The sequence below is a fragment of the Parasteatoda tepidariorum genome, chromosome 9, assembly GCF_982258835.1.
Source record: "Parasteatoda tepidariorum strain Cologne lab strain chromosome 9, Ptep-v5.0, whole genome shotgun sequence".
Taxonomy (NCBI): Eukaryota; Metazoa; Arthropoda; class Arachnida; order Araneae; family Theridiidae; genus Parasteatoda; species Parasteatoda tepidariorum.
Genome location: NC_141763.1, coordinates 75,920,910 through 75,944,895, shown reverse-complemented (window position 1 = coordinate 75,944,895; position 23,986 = coordinate 75,920,910). Strand labels below are relative to the sequence as shown.

The 23,986-nt window shown below is 28.5% G+C and overlaps 1 protein-coding gene across 2 annotated transcripts in view; it reads left to right on the top strand.

Moving 5' to 3' along the window:
• The first annotated feature begins 18,596 nt into the window (after positions 1–18,596).
• The window catches only part of LOC107439347 (acetylcholine receptor subunit alpha-like), a 222,399-nt gene continuing 217,009 nt past the window's right edge, over positions 18,597–23,986 (top strand). The window contains exon 1 of one of the 2 annotated variants that reach the window (XM_016051913.5): positions 18,597–18,936. In XM_016051913.5, the coding sequence (XP_015907399.2) occupies positions 18,870–18,936 (67 nt within the window). In that variant the 5' untranslated portion in view covers positions 18,597–18,869. The remainder of the gene's footprint in view (positions 18,937–23,986) is intronic. The other variant, XM_043046031.3, reaches the window with a different exon arrangement.

Below are 23,986 nucleotides of genomic sequence, written 5' to 3'. Positions count from 1 at the left end.
ACCCGTTGTAGAATTCTTATCAAAACTGCACAAATTACCATGATGCCAGCAGTTCATATTACCACCATTAATATACAATAATTGAGCGTCATCTGTGACTTGCTATTTTCTGCGGTTTTCCTATAATTTCCTATTAACCTTTTCTCCTTTCATTTTGCTTTTTTGGCACATAGCTTATTTTATTTTATTTCAATTAATGCATATTATCAATATTAATAAAGCATTAGTTTCAATAATAAAATGGCAATTTCGTACGGCACCCCAAAGGAAATAAGTATCCATTCACCATTATTTTTGCTTTTAAGTTCATAAGTTTTCAATATCAATTAACATATTACCAACATAAATTAAGCATAATTGTCGTCAAATATAGTATGACGATTTTTTACAGTTCTTCTAGACAAAAAAAATCTTTACTCCATTACTTTTGCCTTCTAGTACATAGTTTATTTCCTTTATTTCAATATGCATATATTACCTAAATTAGTTAATCATGACAGGCGTCGATCACAATATGGCGATTTTTTTACCTATCTCCTACATATCTGATACATAAATACTTTTGTTCTATTCAATTACCGTCGATTTTAAATTATAAATTTTTTTAAAAACATGTTTTAGAAGAATTAATATAGAAAGAAAGCCCATAATATCAGTCAACTTTAAAGGTATAAAGTTGGGGTCGTAGACTACGCGTGCTACCATGTAAGGTTCTTCAGTGAATTATCTCTATGTGTAAATACGTGAAATAAACTATATATATATTTTTAACAAATACAGCTATGAGCTAGTAATTATCACTGATGTTGTCTTTAAAATATGTAAAAATTGAATAGTCTATAGTTAAATTTAAGAAAATGGCTAGCCCTCAACCAATTAGAAAATTCCTTTTCGTTTTTCGCTCATCCCGCTTAAGTGTTTATTGGTAAAATATTATAATTTCAACAGTGACCTTCCTCGTGCTTCAAACTATCTGCATACCGAATTTTATCGATTTCGGTTGGATGCTTTAGGAGTCTATAAAGGATACACACACACACAGACAAACAGACATGCATTAAATTTTTATATAAATTTATAGATTCGTACTATATTCCGACAATAGCGGAAAGATCGCTTTTTCCTTCCTTACAGTTTATATTTATAATTTTATTTCACTTTCGGAATAAACTTACAAACCTAAACTAGTTTTATAGTGCTTTAGGAGTCTATAAAGGATACACACACACAGACAAACAGACATGGATTAAACTTTTATATAAATTTATAGATTCGTACTATATTCCGACAATAGCGGAAAGATTGCTTTTTCCTTCCTTACAGTTTATACTTATAACTTTATTTCACTTTCGGAATAAACTTACAAACCTAAACTAGTCTTCATGACAAAAAATGTAGTATTTCATTTACTCTTGTAGTCAGGACAAAATGAGGGCCAAATATTATTCTATCATTTACTGTTAAATTTATGGAATCCGTAAAGAAAATTTAAAATATCAAATTTCAATCATTACTTAAACTATTTCTATTTAGTAGACTTTTCGAGTAATAAAATCTTTTTTATATCCCAGCCATCTATTCAGTGCTTTTTTTATGTAAGATTTATAAGGAATCAAATAAAAAAGGATTTAGCCAGACAGACAATTTTTTTCTATTATAACTTCTTCTTGTCTAGTATGATCAAAACAATAGACACAAGAAATGGGGAACAAAATTTCAATTCGCTAAAATTGCCTTTTATGCTATTTTTCTATAGATTTTGCATTGGTACTCTGTCTTGTTCCACTATTTGAATATAAATGTGTAGTTTGACTTTTCGTACCGGAAAGAAAAAAACATTTATGAAAGAGGCAGTAAATATTAATCACCACACTGAGCTCAAACAAATTATAAATAATTTGGAACAAAAATTTTCTAAAACTCGAATGAAAATTGTTTTGAGGAATATATCTTAAGTTTTAAAATGCAATTGGCATATTTTGAGAGTCTCGTACCACCAGAAGTGCTAATGACAAGTTCCAATTTAGACTTTGCGAGTGTAAATAGTTATTTGTTTGTCCTGCTTTAGACGGCGTGTCTTGAGATAACCATAATTGGCTTATTTGCACCTATTATTTCTTTGAAACAGATTTCTTTGAACAGACAGCTTTGATTCTCACTGAGTTGACCATCAAAGAAAAACAACATTTTACCATCAAAGAAACACAATATTTGACCGTCAAAGAGAAACAACAAATCACCATCAGAGATAAACAACAATAAATATTTTCTTCATTGAGCACAAATTTAATTTCAATTATTGATAATAAACGATGACTATATGCATAAATATAGTATAGTAAGAAGAACATCAGGGTAAGGAATACCGGGAGATGTTACCAAAAAAAAACTTTAGTTCACGGTATTCAGGGCTATACCTTTTAACCTTACAAAGACATAAAATTAGGATCTAAAGGGCAATGCCTTTTGACCTTACAAAGGCATCAAATTAGGATCAACAGGGCAATATCTTTAAACCTTACAAAGGCATCAAATTAGGAGCTACAGGGCAATACCTTTAACCTTACAAAGGCATCAAATTAGGACTTACAGGGCAAAGACATCAAATTAGGATCAACAGGGCAATATCTTTAAACCTTACAAAGGCATCAAATTAGGAGCTACAGGGCAATACCTTTTAACCTTACAAAGACATCAAATTAGGATCAACAGGACAATATCTTTTAACCTTGCAAAGGCATCAAATTAGGAACTACAGGGTAATAGCAATTGATCTTTAAAAAAATATGTGTTCCGGAAATGACCCTTTTTCTTGAAAATACCTCAATGTGGGGAACACCGAGCAAATGCAAACTGGGAAATAACATACTTATCACTACATTGTTTTTGTCTGGATTAATCTGATAATTGTTAATGATAAATAAAATTTATCAATATAGTCTCGTCATTAATAACCCATATTTCATCATACACTGTTATTTTATTTTAGTGTTTCTTAATCTATTGAAAAAAAAGTATTGGAAAATTTTTTTTATCACTAAAGATGTAAATGGAAGTTATAGTACAAAAATGATGTTGTAAAGATTATTTATGCAAATCGTATAATCTGAAGGGTGATATTGTTATACTTTAGTGTTTTCTTTGTTTTTAGCTTCTCATAAATATTTTTGGGATTTACAGTGGATAACTATATTTTGTTGGGGAAAATCGAAATTAGTGAATGTCACCATTCATAGTCGCAGTGGTGAATCTCCGGAACATTTACTAATTATCATTTATCTCATCAACCATCAACACCTTGTTCAAATCATTTATCTCATCATCAACTTGCTCCTCGTTCAACCAATTGTTCAAATTCAACATGCGTGAGTGCTCAAATATGAAGAGCTCAGTGGATTCGGAGTATAAGGGACATTTCTGAAAACATATTGTTATATTAAATAGCACAAATTTAATTTATTTTGCAATTTTTTTTAAAACTCCAGAGATTTTAGTGGGAAAAAGATTCAATTTACAATTTCTGAGTGTTTTAGAGCATAAATTATCTAATTGTGCAAAAATGTTGAAGAATCAGTTGAAATTATGACAAAGCAAAAATGTGAAGACAAGAGTAAGAGAAAGTTGAAGTGAATAGTACGAAAGGGCAAAAATGTGAAGACAAAAGTAAGAGAAAGCGGAAGCGAATAGAACGAAAGAGCAAAAATGTGAAGACAAGAATAAGAGAAAGTCGAAGTGAATAGCACGAAAGAGCAAAAATGTGAAGAAAAGAGTAAGAGAAAGCTGAAGCGAATAGTACGAAGGAACAAAAATGTGAAGACAAAAGTAAGAGAAAGCTGAAGCGAATAATACGAAGGGGCAAAAATGTGAAGGCAAAAGTAAGAGAAAGCTGAAGCGAATGGTACGAAGGAGCAAAAATGTGAAGACAGGAATAAAAGAAAGCTGAAGCGAATAGTACGAAGGGGCAAAAATGTGAAAACAAAAATAAGAGAAAGCGGAAGCGAATAGTACGAAGGAGCAAAAATGTGAAGACAAGAGTAAGAGAAAGCTGAAGCGAATAGTACGAAGGAACAAAAATGTGAAGACAAAAGTAAGAGAAAATGGAAGCGAGTAGTACGAAAGGGCAAAAATGTGAAGGCAAAAGTAAGAGAAAGCTGAAGCGAATGGTACGAAGGAGCAAAAATGTGAAGACAGGAATAAAAGAAAGCTGAAGCGAATAGTACGAAGGGGCAAAAATGTGAAAACAAAAATAAGAGAAAGCGGAAGCGAATAGTACGAAGGAGCAAAAATGTGAAGACAAGAGTAAGAGAAAGCTGAAGCGAATAGTACGAAGGAACAAAAATGTGAAGACAAAAGTAAGAGAAAGTGGAAGCGAGTAGTACGAAAGGGCAAAAATGTGAAGGCAAAAGTAAGAGAAAGCTGAAGCGAATGGTACGAAGGAGCAAAAATGTGAAGACAGGAATAAAAGAAAGCTGAAGCGAATAGTACGAAGGGGCAAAAATGTGAAAACAAAAATAAGAGAAAGCGGAAGCGAATAGTACGAAGGAGCAAAAATGTGAAGACAAGAGTAAGAGAAAGCTGAAGCGAATAGTACGAAGGAACAAAAATGTGAAGACAAAAGTAAGAGAAAGTGGAAGCGAGTAGTACGAAAGGGCAAAAATGTGAAGACAGAAGTAAGAGAAAGCTGAAGCGAATAGTACGAAGCGGCAAAAATGTGAAAACAACAGTGAGAGAAAATCGAAGCTAATGGTACGGAGAAACAAAAATACGAAACAGCAATAGGAGAAAGCCGAAATAAATTAATTGCACTAAGAAGCAAAAATATGAAAACCACAAAAGGAGAAAGACGAAGTGAATAGTGTGAGAACGGGAACATAGACTGAATGAGAATATAAGAACATAATGAGACAGAACTGAATGTATGTTTCTGAATTTGACTTGAGAAAAATGATGAATGTGCAGATTGATTGTAATTTATTTACAAGCTGCTAAAAAACATTTTCACTTTTTATTGCTTAACTATATGCAAGCTTTTCAAAAAAAATTTTCAATAAAATTGAATGAAATATGATAATATTTGCTTCTTTTGTAATTAGAATATAAACGTTAACTGTTACCTAATAATTTTATTTATATAGTTTTTATTTATATTTATTTACTTTGGAGACAATAATTACACGCAGAAATTATATATTCCTTGTAAAGAAAAATGTGAATAGAATGCTAACTCCGTTGTTCTCGATTTCTCAAGCAAAACATAATTTTGAATAAGATTTTTATTTTTAATAGGATTATTCTAGACAACAACTGTTTGATATTTGAACTCACTCGTAGTTCGGGATTCAAACTGTGATTATTCAAACATTTTCCTGCTTTGATCCCTAATAATTGAAACAGCAAGGTCTTTGATTTTTATACTCAGTTAGGATACGTCTTAGGTATTTATGCACAGTTAGTGGATTTTCATTAGATAGCAAAGTAGTTCGTATATTTTTTGCGTCAAAACTTTAATGAAAATGGTAAACAGATAGGAATAACTTTAAAGGGGAACGAAAAATAATGCTCTAAACTCACTCACAATGAGTAATAAATTTATTTGTAGAACAAACAGAAAGACGTCCGGAGTCATTCTATGACCCCAATAACTGATAAAATATCTATTGGAACAAGAAAAATGCCTAAAATAACTTATAATTATTCAGAAAAAGGCAGATATAGAAGTAAAACTCAGCTACTAATAAAAAAATGGATAAACAATCTTTTTACATTTCTAAGAATTCAAATTTATAGTTTTATTTCTATTTTTAAAGAAATAAGTGCATTCTGCCGGGAGACTTTCTACCCTAACGCACTTAGTTCTTAAAAACAACCACGTGATTCAAATGCCATTTTATTTTTCCTAACATTTCTGTTAGTCACGATATTCATTCATTTTTTCTTCGAACAAAAGTCCAGCGCCTGTGTTTTGTTAAAAAAAATAAATACTCTTTAGATAAAGTACCTCATTCACACTTTGACATCTGAAAATAAAAGCCATCTAACAAAAGAGCACCAGAAACCTTATCTCCCTGAAAAGAAAAGCTCTGTCCTGTTTCTCATAAAACTTTTACGAACTACATTCAGATGATGTGGATGTGAGATGAAATCAAGAAGTCATGAGTCCTTTATTCTAGGTGCTGAAGAGTCATATAAAAGAGTCATATATTTTTCAATGGCATGGAAGAATTGGATATCTCGAATATATCTGGGCTTTTCGCAAAAACCTTAAATATTTTATCAGAAATGTGAGAGTGTTTTTTGATAGAGGACTAAGAATTCAATTATTAATTTGAATTAGATGACGAGTTTCAAATTCTTATGTGCTTCAGAAATAATAAGTAATTTTTCTGTGTGACACATTGTTTAATGAAGTTACTGTAGCTTAAAAGTTACATTAGATTTTGAGAACTATGACATTTCTCTAAGAAAAGAATTTAAGCTGAAAATAAAGCTAGGGAATAAATCACGAAAAATAACGCAAACAGACATATAATTGTTTAAAGCACCCGACTGGATTTGGCACTCTTTTTTTGTAAACTGCATTAATTAAAAATTTAATTTTATTTTCGGTAAGCAGAGGTCATACCATTATAAATCTGTAGTAAAGTTTAAAAATTTTGAAAATATTTCTTTTCAGACAGAGGAGAAATTTCAGCATACAAACTGCACATTTTTTATGTCACGAAACGGCTCTACAGCAAATTTTAATGCATAAATAATTGAAAACTATTTTTCCAAGATCAATTATATAATGTGCGGTGTTATGTATGAAAAACTTTAAATATTTCAAATATACAATGAAATAGAACTAACGGAACTGAAACTAATAGACATAAAAATATTGTTCAGTATTGATTTTTTAAATTAAATTCTCAACATTCGTACTTAAAACGCGCTGACAATAATAAATTCACGCTAAGACTTTAACTTTTAGTTTAAAGCATAGCTAACATTATACAAAATCTACACACAATGTTTCAATGAAATCTATATTAAACCTTCTTTGTAACGTGTGTTAGGGTAATAAAGATTTTCTGAAAGTCAACGTTTTTCTGAAAATTCCTCAAAAGTATGTCATTGCTATTCTACCTAGTTAGTCAGCAAGTCAACAAATGACATCAACTTTGATTCTAAAGATTTGAGACTAAAATTTTAAAAAGATTTAGAAAGCCAATTAACAAAGGTTCCAATATTGACATTAAAAAATAGAAATTTTCTTCTGAATGACTGATTTTCCCCCAATAGGAAATCCTAAAAAAACATTTAAAAATCTGAAAGTGTTTCCGTGAAAATAGTCATCATTAGCAGGACAAACAAGACAGAGATAGCAAAATGGAGATAATATAATTCAACAAAAATTACGTCACACATATGGAAAAAAAATAGACAGTTCAAGAGTAAAAATAAGAAATTGTCAGAAAAAAGTAAAAAAAAAATGGTGATTTTTTTTAATTTGTGTAAAATAAGTTGTGGTAGTAAGATTAGTAACAGTTAAATTTTTGTTTTTGCAGAAAATCTAATATATGAATATATATATATATATATATATATATATATATGTTACGCTTTGAAAGCCTAAACATTGTAAGTTCGTAGTTCGGCCGGTGCTTCTTGAAAAAGATACAGGAAATTCAGGAATCATAATATAATTTTATTAAAGTAAGGGCCAGAGCCCCAGAATGACAACCTTACATGCTGGTGGATAGGTATAGAATAGCACATTTGACCTTGGAAAGAGGGTTTTTATATCTTTCTGGACAATATATTTAAATGTTAATAGGTCTCAGTAGCGTGGGACTGATCAATTTCCCAATCTACTAAAGCCACATCATCACATATTTTGAGATAATTAGATCAATATTATTACTTTCTTGTGGGAGAGGTTTTTAAACGTTTGCGCGTTAGATAAATGCTCTATTTATGGATTATATTTAATATATAATTGTTTTAGCATTACATAATATTTGTATATATATATATATATATATATATATATATATATATATATATATATATATATATATATATATATATATATATATATATATATATATATATATATATATATATATATATATATATATACTTATTAATAGAAACATCACACATCACATTTTTCAGACATGAAATTACAAATCTTTTAAACGACCTGTAACTTTTTACTATTATTCAATACTTTTTTCCTTTTTGATTGTACATTCATCGCACTATGTGTAACTTATCCTTTTTCAAAATATTTTATCTCGTTTTGCTGTCTCAGACTGTTTTGTTCTAAAGCCCTAGATTAACCTAGTTTCCAGGTTAATATATCCAGGGCTTTAATTTTCTCTACTGCTGAAGGTTCACCGAAACGCGTAAAAGTTTTTAATACATTTTACTACTTGAGATTTCAAATGTTGTTCTCAGCAAAATTTGATATTATCACTAAGTTTCATTTTGTTTATTTTATTTCAAAGACATACAATAGTTACTGTTGCATAATTAAAAATCTTCCTTTGTGACAAAAATAACGTCGATTTCGACACTGAGGAGAATTTAAGGTTATAATACCGAAACTATAGTATGTCTGCTTTACTGGCCTTATTTATGCTTTTTTTACGCTATCTATTCGTATTTTCGTATAAAGCTCACAGTATACGGTTTCTTTATCTGAAAGAATTTAAATATTTACAGCTGTGATACACAATGAGCAGACATCTCTACACTGTTAAAATTTTAATCCTTAAATTATGGTAAAATAACTGGCAGCTGTCTGTCCATCCGATTAACGGTAATGTTTACGGTAAAGAACATTTTTTCCTTTATGGTTTTGAAACCATTTACAAAAAGTATGGTTATAAGACCATGAATACAAAACTATGCTAGTTTTTAACCATTTACAACCAGCATTTTTCAAAAACGTAAAAAAAAACTTTTTAACTAGAGATTGGAGCTCGGCTTTTCGTAAGGTAATGGGCATTGGAGAGCCCCGGACACTGGAAAATCTTCATGTGTTGAAGGGAATGGAGGAAATAGTGTGCTGTCAACACTAGAAATCGAACTCCAGTTCTGCCGGTCATGAGATTGACAGATAATCCCGCTCGGCTATGATATTTACTCAATTGCAAAGAACTAAGTAGCTTCATTAGGTGGTTCTAGTTGGTGCGCTAAAATTCTGATTGCTTAACCGTATTAAGTGAAAGCAATTAATAAACAGTTTTTCTCAAACTTAACAGTTTGATTACCATTTCCTTTATAGTTATTTGACAGTTTTGCTTAAATATGGTAAAATAATCATTCAATAAACTGTAATTTAACCATTTTTTTCCAAGAAATTTCTAACAGCGTGTATATTGAGAGAACAAGCTTTGTGAAATTTTCTTCATTTTTCAGGAGACCATTATCTGATAAATGATATACGCGAACCTTTCGTCAAATAGAAAAAATTACTATTTTCATTTGTTTCAGGACATGAATTTTGCTAAAAGCTTTACTTTTAAAGCATTATATTTCATATAGTATTTAATAATTTTCAAAATAATATAATGACTTGTAATTTAATATAGTATTTAAATAAGGAATATGTTGCAATAAGTATATCTAGCTTTAATAAAATGTTTTACAATAAAGCATAAAAAACAAACTAATTAAAATTTATAAATTACACTTATGTTGAAAAATAAAAACCATTAATGAAATTAATAAACCATTTCTAACTTTATTTATTTATAAGTAAAGTTAATAATTATTCCTTTCTCTAGTTTACTTATGGTCGCTATTATTTTGCTAAAAAATACAGTAATTTCAAATAAAAACTTGAAACTTTAAATGTAAGCCGAAAATTGTCTGTAATTTAATATATTATTTCCCAAAAATAATACAATGTCATAATTATATCTAGCTTTAATTAAGTACTTTTTTGCAATTAAGGAATACCATACAAAACAAACTAATTAAAATTTATGAAATACATTTATCTTAATAAATAGAAACCATTAATAAAGTTACCTAAATTAACGAACTCATAATCTTAATGAGAAAAAAAATTACAGAAATAAACTTTTTTTGCGTAAATTAATTTATTTGATTTTTCATCCAATTAGAACTAAGGGAAAAAACTCATCTTTAGCTTATTAAGGAAAGTAAATTCAAGAGACTTATTTTTCTAGCATACCAATTATTTTTTATTTCCGATGATTTTCTTTCTGGTATGTAGTCCAAAAAAATTTAGACAAATATCTAACAAGTATTCTTTTTAAGCCTCCTTAAATTCATCGAGAAATAAAAAGTTCAGAAAAAGGCAATTCTTGAACTCATCTGCAATTTTTTATTTTTTTTCATAAAATGATTTTAAATCTAAAAAGTTAGTAGATTTCTAGTTTGCTTTTACAGTTAGTTTGTTAAATAACTTTTAACTGCATTTATGCAGATTTACAGCAAATGTGAGAAAAATAAATTTTCAAAAATGCCATTTGAAATCTAAGTGCTTTTAATATCTCTAAAATTTCCTTTAGCTAATAAAAAAAAATGTTTTCATTCTTTCCTGGCTAATATCTTGATTAGTACGAGCTATTTTAATCATTACAATTTAAAATATTTACTTTAACGCTATTAATAAAAAGTAAATATATTTTGATGTTCTGTATCTTGCAATTTTGAAATTTTTATGAAATAGTTATGAACGCAAAACTCTGATATACACGTTTATCTTTTGAATTTTATAGCTAGTTTTTTAAGTCTAAAAATTAAAAGAGATGCTATTTGCATAATGATTAGAAAATATGCAAAAGAATGCTAATTAAGCTTTTTATAAACTGAAACGCAAAGCTACAATTGAAATTTCAAAAAAAAGAAAAAAAAATCAGCATTTGCTTCAAAAGGTAGAAAAAATTGCTGATATGTTTCGAGTGCTCAGAAATAGGCACTCATTCTCAAGAACCACTAGACGTGAATGAGAAAAACAAAACAGAATTGAATAAGAATTCTCGAAGTTGCCAACCACACATAAAATTGAGATAAAGGAATAAGGGTGAAAAATCAAACTAAGAAGGCGAAAAAATGGTTTCGTTTCAACTTTTTTCGGATTTTTTTTGCTCTGGTTTTAATTTTATACATTTGTTTTATTTTCCATCCTTTCATTGAGAACTCTGACTTTTCTTTTTTCAAATCTTTTTTTTCTTATTCGCGTCTCGTAAATCTAGAGAAAGGTTTCCTATCTGGAGTGCTTGAAACATATCGGCCAGTTCCTAATAATTCCAAATAAATTCTTACCAGTGCCATATTTGAAGCTGGAAACGAAGATAATTTTGCGGTAGTTGGAGTTCGAAAAATTTGCCCTAGGCCTCTTTGTCAGAAATTCGGACCTACAGGTCGAAAAAAAGGATAAAAAAGAATAGAAGTCTTTTATGTCATAAAAAATATACAGACAGAGTCATATAAAGTTGAGTGAACAAAAGTGTTATCCAAAAGAATATTATGACAATTCTTGTGACGTAATTTAAATATTTGAACGTCCATAAGCGTCCATAAGTTATAAAACTAATAAAAAAGAACTCGGAAAATCCTTGAAAAACTATAACTAGCTCCATTGAAAAGTAACTTAAAAGATACACAAATGAATTTAAAGTGCCATTTGTAATAGTTTTTATCCTGAATATTCGCCAGAGAATCTTCTTGTAATAATATGTTTATATAGAAGCACTGTAATAAAATACGAATCGAATTAAGGTGCTTGTGCATTTTACAGTAAAATCCATTTTTCCGGAATATGTTGTTGAAAAAACTATATACGGTAATCGCTAAAGTAATAATAATAATAAAACCATCAAATCACTATAATTAAATAAATATTACTGGAAAAATCACGGTATAATAATATTTATGGGGAAAATGGATTTTACGGTAAAATGAATTTTATGGTAAAATAGATCTTTCGGATGATGCACCGAACTGTATACCGTAATTTAGTACGATATTTTGTATAGTATTGGTGAGTGTGGCAGAATTGATAGGTAGCTCTTTTCTTTTAATGATTATGCACAACTTTAATATTTTGCACAAATATATATTTTTCACTAATTTATTGAACTATTACTTTATAATATAAAGTGCAATTTTAATTAAGAACGTTTAACCACATTACTCTGATCATTGACGAAAAACAACTGACATAGACATATTTTAATGAATAACATTTAGTTACTAAGAATAATAATTCCTTCCTATTTTTCAAAAATATTATTCGAAAATATTTGAATAATTCTTTTAAAATTCGATGAATGATATACTTCGTATCAAACAACTTAATTATATAATCCATTTCTTCCGTGAAATTTTATTCTATAATTTTGAAAGCAAAATGCTTTTATTCATAGTTATTCAATGATTTTGCAGTTAAATAATAATCTGAAAATTACGATAAGTCAGATTTTTTCCGTAAAACTTTACAGTAAAACTGAATTTTACTGTAAAATGCACCAGCTACCTTAATAACAAGTACTATTTATCATAATTTGATCCAGAATTTTTCACAGTGAAGATACTCAATTTTCTGATCAGATTAAAAAGAGCATGAATTACTAGTCTATAATCCATATTTCAAACAAAAATATTCATTTTATCTTTCGCTATAGAATATACAAACAAAAAACAGTATTTTAATGAAATTTCCAACTTTTCGCTAGTATAAGTAAATAGTTTAATGATTAATTTCTAAGAAGAGAAGCAACTAAAACATTTCTCTTGCCATAAATTTTGTTTTCAGAAAATACATTTCAATAGGAAATGCACAGTAATAATTTTGATAAACTTATATCAGTATAATTTTGATAAACAGTATAATTTTGATAAACTTTTGATAAACTTATATAAACTTCAGTACAGTTACTTTCAACCAACCCTAATTTGATCCGGAATTTCTTACAGTGAAGATACTCGATATTCTGATCGGATGTAAAAACATAAATTTCTTTTCTGAAATTTATTTTTCAAACAAAAATATTCCTCTTATCTGCCTCTACAGAATATACAAATAAAAAACAGCGTTTTGATGAATTTTGCAACTTTATTGTGAACATCAGTAAATAGTTTGATTATTCATTTCTGAGAGGATGCTCAATAATGATTTTGATAAATTTATATCAACTTATATCAACATCAGTACAGTTACTTTCAACCCTAATTTGATCCGGAATTTCTTACAGGGAAGATACTCAATATTCTGATGGGATTAAAAATAAATTTCTATTCTAAGATTTATTTTTCATATAAAAATATTCCTCTTATCTGCCGCTATAGAATATACAAATAAAAAACAGTGTTTTGATGAATTTTGCAACTTTATTGTGAACATCAGTAAATAGTTTGATTATTCATTTCTAAGAGAATGCTCAATAATGATTTTGATAAATTTATATCAACTTCATCAACTTATATCAACATCAGTACAGTTACTTTCAACCCTAATTTGATCCGGAATTTCTTACAGTGAAGATACTCAATATTCTGATGGGATTAAAAATAAATTTCTATTCTAAGATTTATTTTTCATATAAAAATATTCCTCTTATCTGCCGCTATAGAATATACAAATAAAAAACAGTGTTTTGATGAATTTTGCAACTTTATTGTGAACATCAGTAAATAGTTTGATTATTCATTTCTAAGAGAATGCTCAATAATGATTTTGATAAATTTATATCAACTTCATCAACTTATATCAACATCAGTACAGTTACTTTCAACCCTAATTTGATCCGGAATTTCTTACAGTGAAGATACTCAATATTCTGATGGGATTAAAAATAAATTTCTATTCTAAGATTTATTTTTCATATAAAAATATTCCTCTTATCTGCCGCTATAGAATATACAAATAAAAAACAGTGTTTTGATGAATTTTGCAACTTTATTGTGAACATCAGTAAATAGTTTGATTATTCATTTCTAAGAGAATGCTCAATAATGATTTTGATAAATTTACATCAACTTCATCAACTTATATCAACATCAGTACAGTTACTTTCAACCCTAATTTGATCCGGAATTTCTTACAGTGAAGATACTCAATATTCTGATGGGATTAAAAATAAATTTCTATTCTAAGATTTATTTTTCATATAAAAATATTCCTCTTATCTGCCGCTATAGAATATACAAATAAAAAACAGTGTTTTGATGAATTTTGCAACTTTATTGTGAACATCAGTAAATAGTTTGATTATTCATTTCTAAGAGAATGCTCAATAATGATTTTGATAAATTTATATCAACTTCATCAACTTATATCAACATCAGTACAGTTACTTTCAACCCTAATTTGATCCGGAATTTCTTACAGTGAAGATACTCAATATTCTGATGAAATTAAAAATAAATTTCTATTCTAAGATTTATTTTTCATATAAAAATATTCCTCTTATCTGCCGCTATAGAATATACAAATAAAAAACAGTGTTTTGATGAATTTTGCAACTTTATTGTGAACATCAGTAAATAGTTTGATTATTCATTTCTAAGAGAATGCTCAATAATGATTTTGATAAATTTATATCAACTTCATCAACTTATATCAACATCAGTACAGTTACTTTCAACCCTAATTTGATCCGGAATTTCTTACAGTGAAGATACTCAATATTCTGATGGGATTAAAAATAAATTTCTATTCTAAGATTTATTTTTCATATAAAAATATTTCTCTTATCTGCCGCTATAGAATATACAAATAAAAAACAGTGTTTTGATGAATTTTGCAACTTTATTGTGAACATCAGTAAATAGTTTGATTATTCATTTCTAAGAGAATGCTCAATAATGATTTTGATAAATTTATATCAACTTCATCAACTTATATCAACATCAGTACAGTTACTTTCAACCCTAATTTGATCCGGAATTTCTTACAGTGAAGATACTCAATATTCTGATGGGATTAAAAATAAATTTCTATTCTAAGATTTATTTTTCATATAAAAATATTCCTCTTATCTGCCGCTATAGAATATACAAATAAAAAACAGTGTTTTGATGAATTTTGCAACTTTATTGTGAACATCAGTAAATAGTTTGATTATTCATTTCTAAGAGAATGCTCAATAATGATTTTGATAAATTTATATCAACTTCATCAACTTATATCAACATCAGTACAGTTACTTTCAACCCTAATTTGATCCGGAATTTCTTACAGTGAAGATACTCAATATTCTGATGGGATTAAAAATAAATTTCTATTCTAAGATTTATTTTTCATATAAAAATATTCCTCTTATCTGCCGCTATAGAATATACAAATAAAAAACAGTGTTTTGATGAATTTTGCAACTTTATTGTGAACATCAGTAAATAGTTTGATTATTCATTTCTAAGAGAATGCTCAATAATGATTTTGATAAATTTATATCAACTTCATCAACTTATATCAACATCAGTACAGTTACTTTCAACCCTAATTTGATCCGGAATTTCTTACAGTGAAGATACTCAATATTCTGATGAAATTAAAAATAAATTTCTATTCTAAGATTTATTTTTCATATAAAAATATTCCTCTTATCTGCCGCTATAGAATATACAAATAAAAAACAGTGTTTTGATGAATTTTGCAACTTTATTGTGAACATCAGTAAATAGTTTGATTATTCATTTCTAAGAGAATGCTCAATAATGATTTTGATAAATTTATATCAACTTCATCAACTTATATCAACATCAGTACAGTTACTTTCAACCCTAATTTGATCCGGAATTTCTTACAGTGAAGATACTCAATATTCTGATGGGATTAAAAATAAATTTCTATTCTAAGATTTATTTTTCATATAAAAATATTTCTCTTATCTGCCGCTATAGAATATACAAATAAAAAACAGTGTTTTGATGAATTTTGCAACTTTATTGTGAACATCAGTAAATAGTTTGATTATTCATTTCTAAGAGAATGCTCAATAATGATTTTGATAAATTTATATCAACTTCATCAACTTATATCAACATCAGTACAGTTACTTTCAACCCTAATTTGATCCGGAATTTCTTACAGTGAAGATACTCAATATTCTGATGGGATTAAAAATAAATTTCTATTCTAAGATTTATTTTTCATATAAAAATATTCCTCTTATCTGCCGCTATAGAATATACAAATAAAAAACAGTGTTTTGATGAATTTTGCAACTTTATTGTGAACATCAGTAAATAGTTTGATTATTCATTTCTAAGAGAATGCTCAATAATGATTTTGATAAATTTATATCAACTTCATCAACTTATATCAACATCAGTACAGTTACTTTCAACCCTAATTTGATCCGGAATTTCTTACAGTGAAGATACTCAATATTCTGATGGGATTAAAAATAAATTTCTATTCTAAGATTTATTTTTCATATAAAAATATTCCTCTTATCTGCCGCTATAGAATATACAAATAAAAAACAATGTCTTGATGAATTTTGCAACTTTATTGTAAACATAAGTAAATAGTTTGAGAGGATGCGTATGCATTTCTAAGAGGATGCTCAATAATGATTTTGAAAAATTTATATCAATTACAGTGCCGTTACTTCAAACCGGAATTTGATCCGGAATTTTTTAGAGTGTACTGTTTGCCTGTCATTAATGACCATTACGGGTTTAATGATCAAAAACCAAGCCTCCATTATGGTACACCAAAAGTAAATAGGACCTTAACGGGCATCTCCGCACATGAATCACAAATATCATGGACTATAGATTCTTTACTATATATTTATGTTGGAAACGAAATTATTTACCCAAAACTGAGTTAGCCTTAGCTGTTGTGGAAATATAACATCAATTTCAAATTTTTTTTAAAAAAAATATGGTTACCGAGCTAACTAGTCTGTTATTATTACAAGGGGGGAAAATTTTGTAGTAAAATAGTTGGTATTTTCAAATAAAAATAGCAAAGCGTTTACTATGAAATTTAGGTAAAAATCAAATGCTGGTAAACAGTTTATTTTTAAAAATATCAAATGTTTGAACATAATGACAAAGAAAGCGTTATAAATATTTTTTGAATCATTACACGGAAACACTCTGGTAAAACTACCGTACTGTATGGTAATGACATCTAGTAAAAAAGATTCAGGTTTATAAAAGCAAAATACATGGTATTTAAATCATTCATTTGTCAATTTTTCCGTTTATATGGTAATGATTTACCGGATAGTCTGCATTTCAAAATAACAGTTCTTATCAGAACACATTTAGTAAAATGTATTAATTAAAAATTAATTTTATCCGAATAAATGGTTCTTATACGGTGCTTTAATAAATTAACAAATTTTACAACATTCCCCAAATTGTGTCACATATTATAACACCTTGCTTTACTATTAATTTTACCAAAATCATTACCAAAGCGTTATGGTAATATTAACTCAACTTTTTGTTGCTATCACAGAGCTGGAAAGCTGTTATCATATTCAGGTAGTTTGATCATATTTTTTTCCTCAGTGTATAAAAATGTCTTGCTTGTGACGAACGTGATTTTTAACTCGGGAAGAAATGAAATTAGTACTTTTAGTACGATTTCCACTTTTTGGAGGTAGCTTACACAACTGATATTTCTTCCCAATAAAATCAGGAAGCAAATGTTCACTATTTGTTTATTTGAAAAAAGAAGCATTTTTTTTCTGCTTTGACCCTATTAACAAAGAATTTTAACTGCTTCCCGTGCATCTGCTAATCTACAGTTAGTTCTGAAAAGAAACAGTCGTCATAGTATCGGAATATTTTAAACGAATTGTACTGCTATTTAATGTTTAAAACAGTTTCATAGATGAGTGTAAAAAAATCAAGAGGGGAATGAATTTTAGTTCAATTTTTAGAGGATTACGGAGTTAAGAAGGACTTGAAAATATTATGTTGATTTTCTCTAAACTTCTTAGTGTAGTAAATATTCGCATTTGGATCTTTACACTGCTTATGTTTTGATATTTATAAGGAATTAAATCAATATTTTGATTTAATATTATTGAAACCGAATTTAAGACAAAGTTTTAACTGTTCTTTTGATTACAAATGTGCTATTTGTTTTATAAGAGCACCTGTATTAAATGCAAATGATGGTACAATGAAACATTTTTGCCGGGTATAACCTGAAAATCATAGATTCTGAACACTATGATGACAAAAAAATAAGCTTGTAAAGTAAAAAGGGGTAACATAAAAAGCTAATTACTCCGAAGAAAGCAAAAGCGCAGATAACATATCCCCAAATAGAAAAAAGACCGTACTTGTACCCTAATTAGCCCAGAAGAAGTATATCAAATAAACAGCTGTATTAGAAAAGTAAGATCCTGTAGAATCAATTGTACCATATAATTGTGTCTTGTAGTTTACGCAACACTGCAGGACACCTAAATAGCAGTCGTCACCAAACCTTCAGAACTTCTTCCCCAAAAACCATGAGCAGATCCTCACCCACCCCAACACGCGCGTCCCTTTGTCACCTGAGCTTGCCATTAATCTTCTTCTTCCCTAGGTAAAGCGACAGCATCCAGGGGAAGCTCAGGAAGAAGGTGGGAGGAGCAGAGAAGATCCCCGACGACGCCAGCGCCATCCGGAGAACAAGGTGCACTCACTTCGTTCGGCAGACCCCTTCTAAGTGGGGCTGTGATCAAAAAGTGTGCTTGGTGGGCGACAGAGACCCCCAACCAAAAACCAACAGTCGTACCAGCCGCCACGTTCTTTCAGGGCCTCTGGAGCATCCTGAAGTGGTGTGGTGGAGGGAAGATAAATTCCAGAAATGATGTTTTTGGGGTGAAGGATGGATGGATTAAAGATGTTGAAGATCAACAGGAGGTTCGGGTGATAGAAGGCGAGAAATGCTTAGCAGCGGGAGCCTGGCTGCTTTTCTTCTCGTCTTCTCTTCCCTTCTCATACTTGCTCCAGGTAAGGATCAACTCACTCTTCCTTGGGTCGATGGCCCACAACCACTCTGCGGTTGACTAATTGAGTGGTCAGGGTTCACTTCCCGGTTCCTTCTTACTCCCTAAAGTGTTTTAATGAAGATGTATTTATGCTTTGGTGATTCTTAATGCTTATCTTCATTTAGATGCCTATTTTATGTTTTAAAATATCTTTAACGCTTCTTTTAAAATGATGAACTTATGCATTACTTTCAGTTAAGATAGTCTAATGACATTTTATATTGAGTAATTGAGTTGCCAGGGTTCACTTCCCGATTGCTTCATAATACCTAAAGTGTTTTAATGAAAATGTATTTTTACTTTGGTGATTCTTAATGCCTATCGTCATTTAGATGTTTATTTTATGTTTTAACTTATCATTAACGTTTCTTCTAAAATGTTGAATTTATACATTGCAAATAATTTAGAGTCAAATAATATCTTAGGTTGACTAGTTGAGTGGTCAGGGTTCATTTCCCAATTGCTTCATCCTCCTGAAATTGATAAATTTTTTTGATGAAAATGTATTTATGCTTTGATGAATTTAAGTATTGTCTTCATATTATTGCATTAAAAAGTTGAATTCTCAGATTATTTCCCACATTATTCATGTTGAATTCGCATATTATTTCGCACTTTATTCACGTTGAATTCGCACATTATTTCTAAGAGAATGATATTTCTGATTGACTAATTGGGGGTCCGGCAATAATTTCCCGTTTGATTCATAATTGCTTAAGTGTTTTAATGAAATATATTTATGCTAATTCTGCTCTGAATGCTAACCATGCTCGTATCCTCAAACATTTGAGAATCAAGCGAAATATTTTTCTTCTCTTGTGGTAGACAACTAAAATGAGTATTTTTATGACAAATAGAATTTTTATGAGCCCTTTTTCGGAATATAAGTGCGCAACCAATTCTCTGTAATATCTTTTATATATCTGCTTAAATTATATGAGGTTGTGGACAAAGTTATATTAATTTTTATTTATTAAATATTAATACATCACATTAGCTACAACAGAGAAAAATATTACCTAAAATTAAGGAAATTCCAAATAGTCTAGAAGAATAGTTGAAGAGTTTGTAGACTGCACTTACTATTTTTATTTAGACTGTCACTCTAAGAATTATTCTTAAAATGAATTATTAAAATAATTACTGCGAGTTGTTAAAAAACCAACAAAATGTTACATATTTCTTTTAAAATGTTGAAGCTACAAATAATTTATGGTTTGAGATAAATTACATTTTCGGTTCCACAATTGAGTTCCAGCTTCGTAATTATATATGACTATATGAATACACATTATTTATAGAGATGCTATAAATTTTACCTTATAATTATAAATGATATAAATTAGGCAGTAAGTGTTTCATTATTTATTTTTTATCATTATTAATTTGGTATAGCGGACGATTTTACGTCAAAGAGGCAATTATAAATTAATCCAGGTTTTGTTTAGGACTACATAGACAAAACTATTCTAGTAAAATTATCGTGCTGTATGGTAACTTCTTGCAAAAAACATTATTTATTTAATAAACCAAAATATAATATATTTAAAACATTCATTCGAAAACTTTTCCAAATGGCAACGGTTTACCAGAAAATATGGTTTTGAAAATTACAGTTCTTATTACCACACATTTAGTAAAAAATACAGAACTGTTAAGAAAATTTAACTGTACAAATGGTTTTTATGCCCTGCTGTAAGGTATCCTGAGTATCCTGATAAAAGTACCAAATTTTGCTAAATTCACCAAATTTCATCACTTATACACAACTGTATTTTTTTTGTTTAATTTTATCAAAATCATTACCAAGGCACTTAAGAAAAAATTACGAAACTTTTTGGTGCTCTTATAAGATCCGGAAACACGGCATATTTTACCATATTCGGGTAGCTTTGATGACCATACCTTATTTGTTTCAGTGTAGATATGTAAGCAATAAGACTATAGCAATAAGATGACTATAAGAATGTATATTTTTCATGAGGATGTTTATAAATTCCACCTTGGAATCATACAGATATTGCTAGAAATTAGGCTGTGAAAGTCTATATATTTATTTTTCTTTTGTATAGAGGACCATTTTAGTTTCGAGGGGGCAATCATTCCTGTACGTCTCAGCATGGTACAGAGAGCAGGAGGTTATTACAGTATCTTTAGATCATTACTACTTTAGTTTTGTTATTATTATTACAAAGCAAGCAATCAAATAAGGGAAATTCTGCGAGACTTCTATTTAAAACACATCTAAACTTGATTCCAATAAAAATGAGAGAACACCAAGAAGAACAAGGGCTAAAGATTTTTTTTTTCTGCTACTTGATTGCAAGTCTTATTGTTTAGGAAAGGATTCTATTTTTTTAGTATCATAGTATAAAATGCAATTGAAATATTAAGCAATACGAATTTTTAAGATACGTTATATTTACAATTTTTATTACCTGTATGCTGAAATTATGCATTGATTCGCTTTGTCAAACTGGGTTGAGATCGCTAACAAATTTGGATTTATGAAAACATCGCTGTAGAATCACTCTGCTGTTGGGGCCATCACAAATTAAAAGCTAACCCCGATTCATTTTGAGACTATGAATAAAATTACTTTATGCTAATCACAATCAGTGCAAAGATATTCTAGATATAGATATACATATCTACAAACTTTTTTTGACAAATATTGTAATGAATTTTAATGCATCGATGCGAAAGCAAACTATAGTTACAGGCTAGGGAAAACCAATTCATCGTTTATTCATAATATTGATATCCGAGCCACTTTCATCAGAGTATATGATGCAAAATTAATAAAAAGTGACGTTTTTGCTATGTCTTTGTTTAAGTGGAACCATAGTATCGTGCTATGAATTTTAAGATGGTTTTCTCTGCTCTGTAATATGGTTTGCATGCTTCAATCTTTTAGAGTTTGTGTAGATTATGCACTTTATGAAAGCAAGTAAAAAATTTATAAATATTTAAAGATAGGTATTTAACTAGACAAAAAAGCATTTAACTGATTTAAAAATTGTACCGAAAATCTACTGATTTAAAAATCAATTCAAAATATAAATCTTAATACAATTTTTTTAACAAAATATCTAATTTTATAATGCAATCTCAAATAAATGCATACCATTTACGCCATTATTATTATACCATTAAAACTGGCATGCTAAGAACGGCATATCATTTATATTTTCACTGTAAAAAATTCCGGATCAAATTATGGTATATATGTCACCGTAAAATAAATTTTTTACTGTAAAATTTTGGAACAAAATATTTCTGTACCGTAATTTTTACTGTAAACTTACTAATTCACTGTAATTAAATAAATATTACTGTGAAAATTAGAGTATAAAAGTTTATGGTAAAAATGATTTTTACTGTAAAATAGATTTTACTGTAAGATTACTGTAAATTAGATTTTACTTAAAATAGATTTTACTGTAAAATGAATTTTACGAATGAGACACTTCATTTTTTTATATGATCTCTATTTTTAAACATCTGAAAAATCTTCGTGGGTTATTTTCCACACACGCCAACCCCCATACTGGCTTCTCATTTATCATAAGAAATCGATAAAAAAAAGATAATTTAGTTATTTTTGTTGTCTTTTGTTATAATTTTTGTTTTTAAAATGTTTAACTATTGTATTTTAATGTAAGTACATTTTGTTCTTATGTTAATCGTAGCAAAATAAACGAATATCTAGATTTTAAAAATAATCAGTTGTACTTGAAAAGAAAATTTAAATTTAGGAATACAGAATTTGCACTCAAACTGACTATTCAGATTTACAGCTATCGATTGCGAAGGTGCTTCCTTAATTGCCCCGATGTTTTATCTTACAGTGCGGGACTATGTAGAATTAACTATGAAAACTGTACTACTTTTAACTTCTAAACTTTAACCAATTAGGGATTACAGCCCCTGCTAAATATATAAAAAAAAGTTCAATTTTTGTAGTTGGTATTAATATACCAAAATTACTATTGTGCATAGCTTACTGAAGAATATTCTTATAAAAATGAAAGTATTTCGGCTGTTTCTCCTCTTCGTTTTTTCATCAACCTATTCACTAACGTTTAAGAAAAAGTTCTTCTGAACTGTATACTTATTCTATATCTACAGAAAAAAAAAGGATTATTTTTGAAAAATAAATTATCGAATAAAAATTTATGTTTTTATATCCGATCAAAAAATTGAATATCTTGGTGAATAGTAGGAGAATCACGTTTCGACAAGAAAATTACAAAAATATAATCATATCATCTTTGATAATTTTAAACATGAAAACAGATTTAAAATTTAAAAAGTTATATAATTTTTCCATCTCGGGTTAATCAGTTTCTCAAAACTTTGCTCTGAAGAATTAGAGAACAAGTAATAAAAAATATTAAATTTTTATAAAAAAGTAAAAAAATGTAAAATTTCTTTTTAATGATAATATTAAATTACAAGAGTTATAGTTACGAAAGTACCTTATTAAAGGTATGAGATAAAAATTTTGTTTATAATTTGCGAGTTTTTAAGCATTCTAAATATTTAAGTTATTGAAACAGCTATTTATTTTTAAATTTATTTTTATTTTCCAAAGCCCAATTGGGGGATGTGTGCTGAAAATTTCCTCCATGAAACAAATTACTTTCATCATATTTTACGTATGACCAATTAAATAGCAATAAACCAAAAATTTAGTATACTATTATTTGTATGAAAAATGATGTCTCGATGCTTAATATACAATTAAAATATTCGAAATACGTAAGAAATGTAATTATGCAAATTTTAACTCTGAAAAAAGACTAACTATTTAAATATAAAAACGATTTATAAAATTTATTATAAATCAAAACACATTTTCAGTTTATACTATACATAAAATAATAAATATAGTTGCAAGAGACGAAACATAATTTTTCGATTAACAGATTCAGAACTTCTACTATTTTGTTTGTATTTGTGAAACATATAATTTAACATAAGAAAATTGATTTGCATTTATTGCTTAA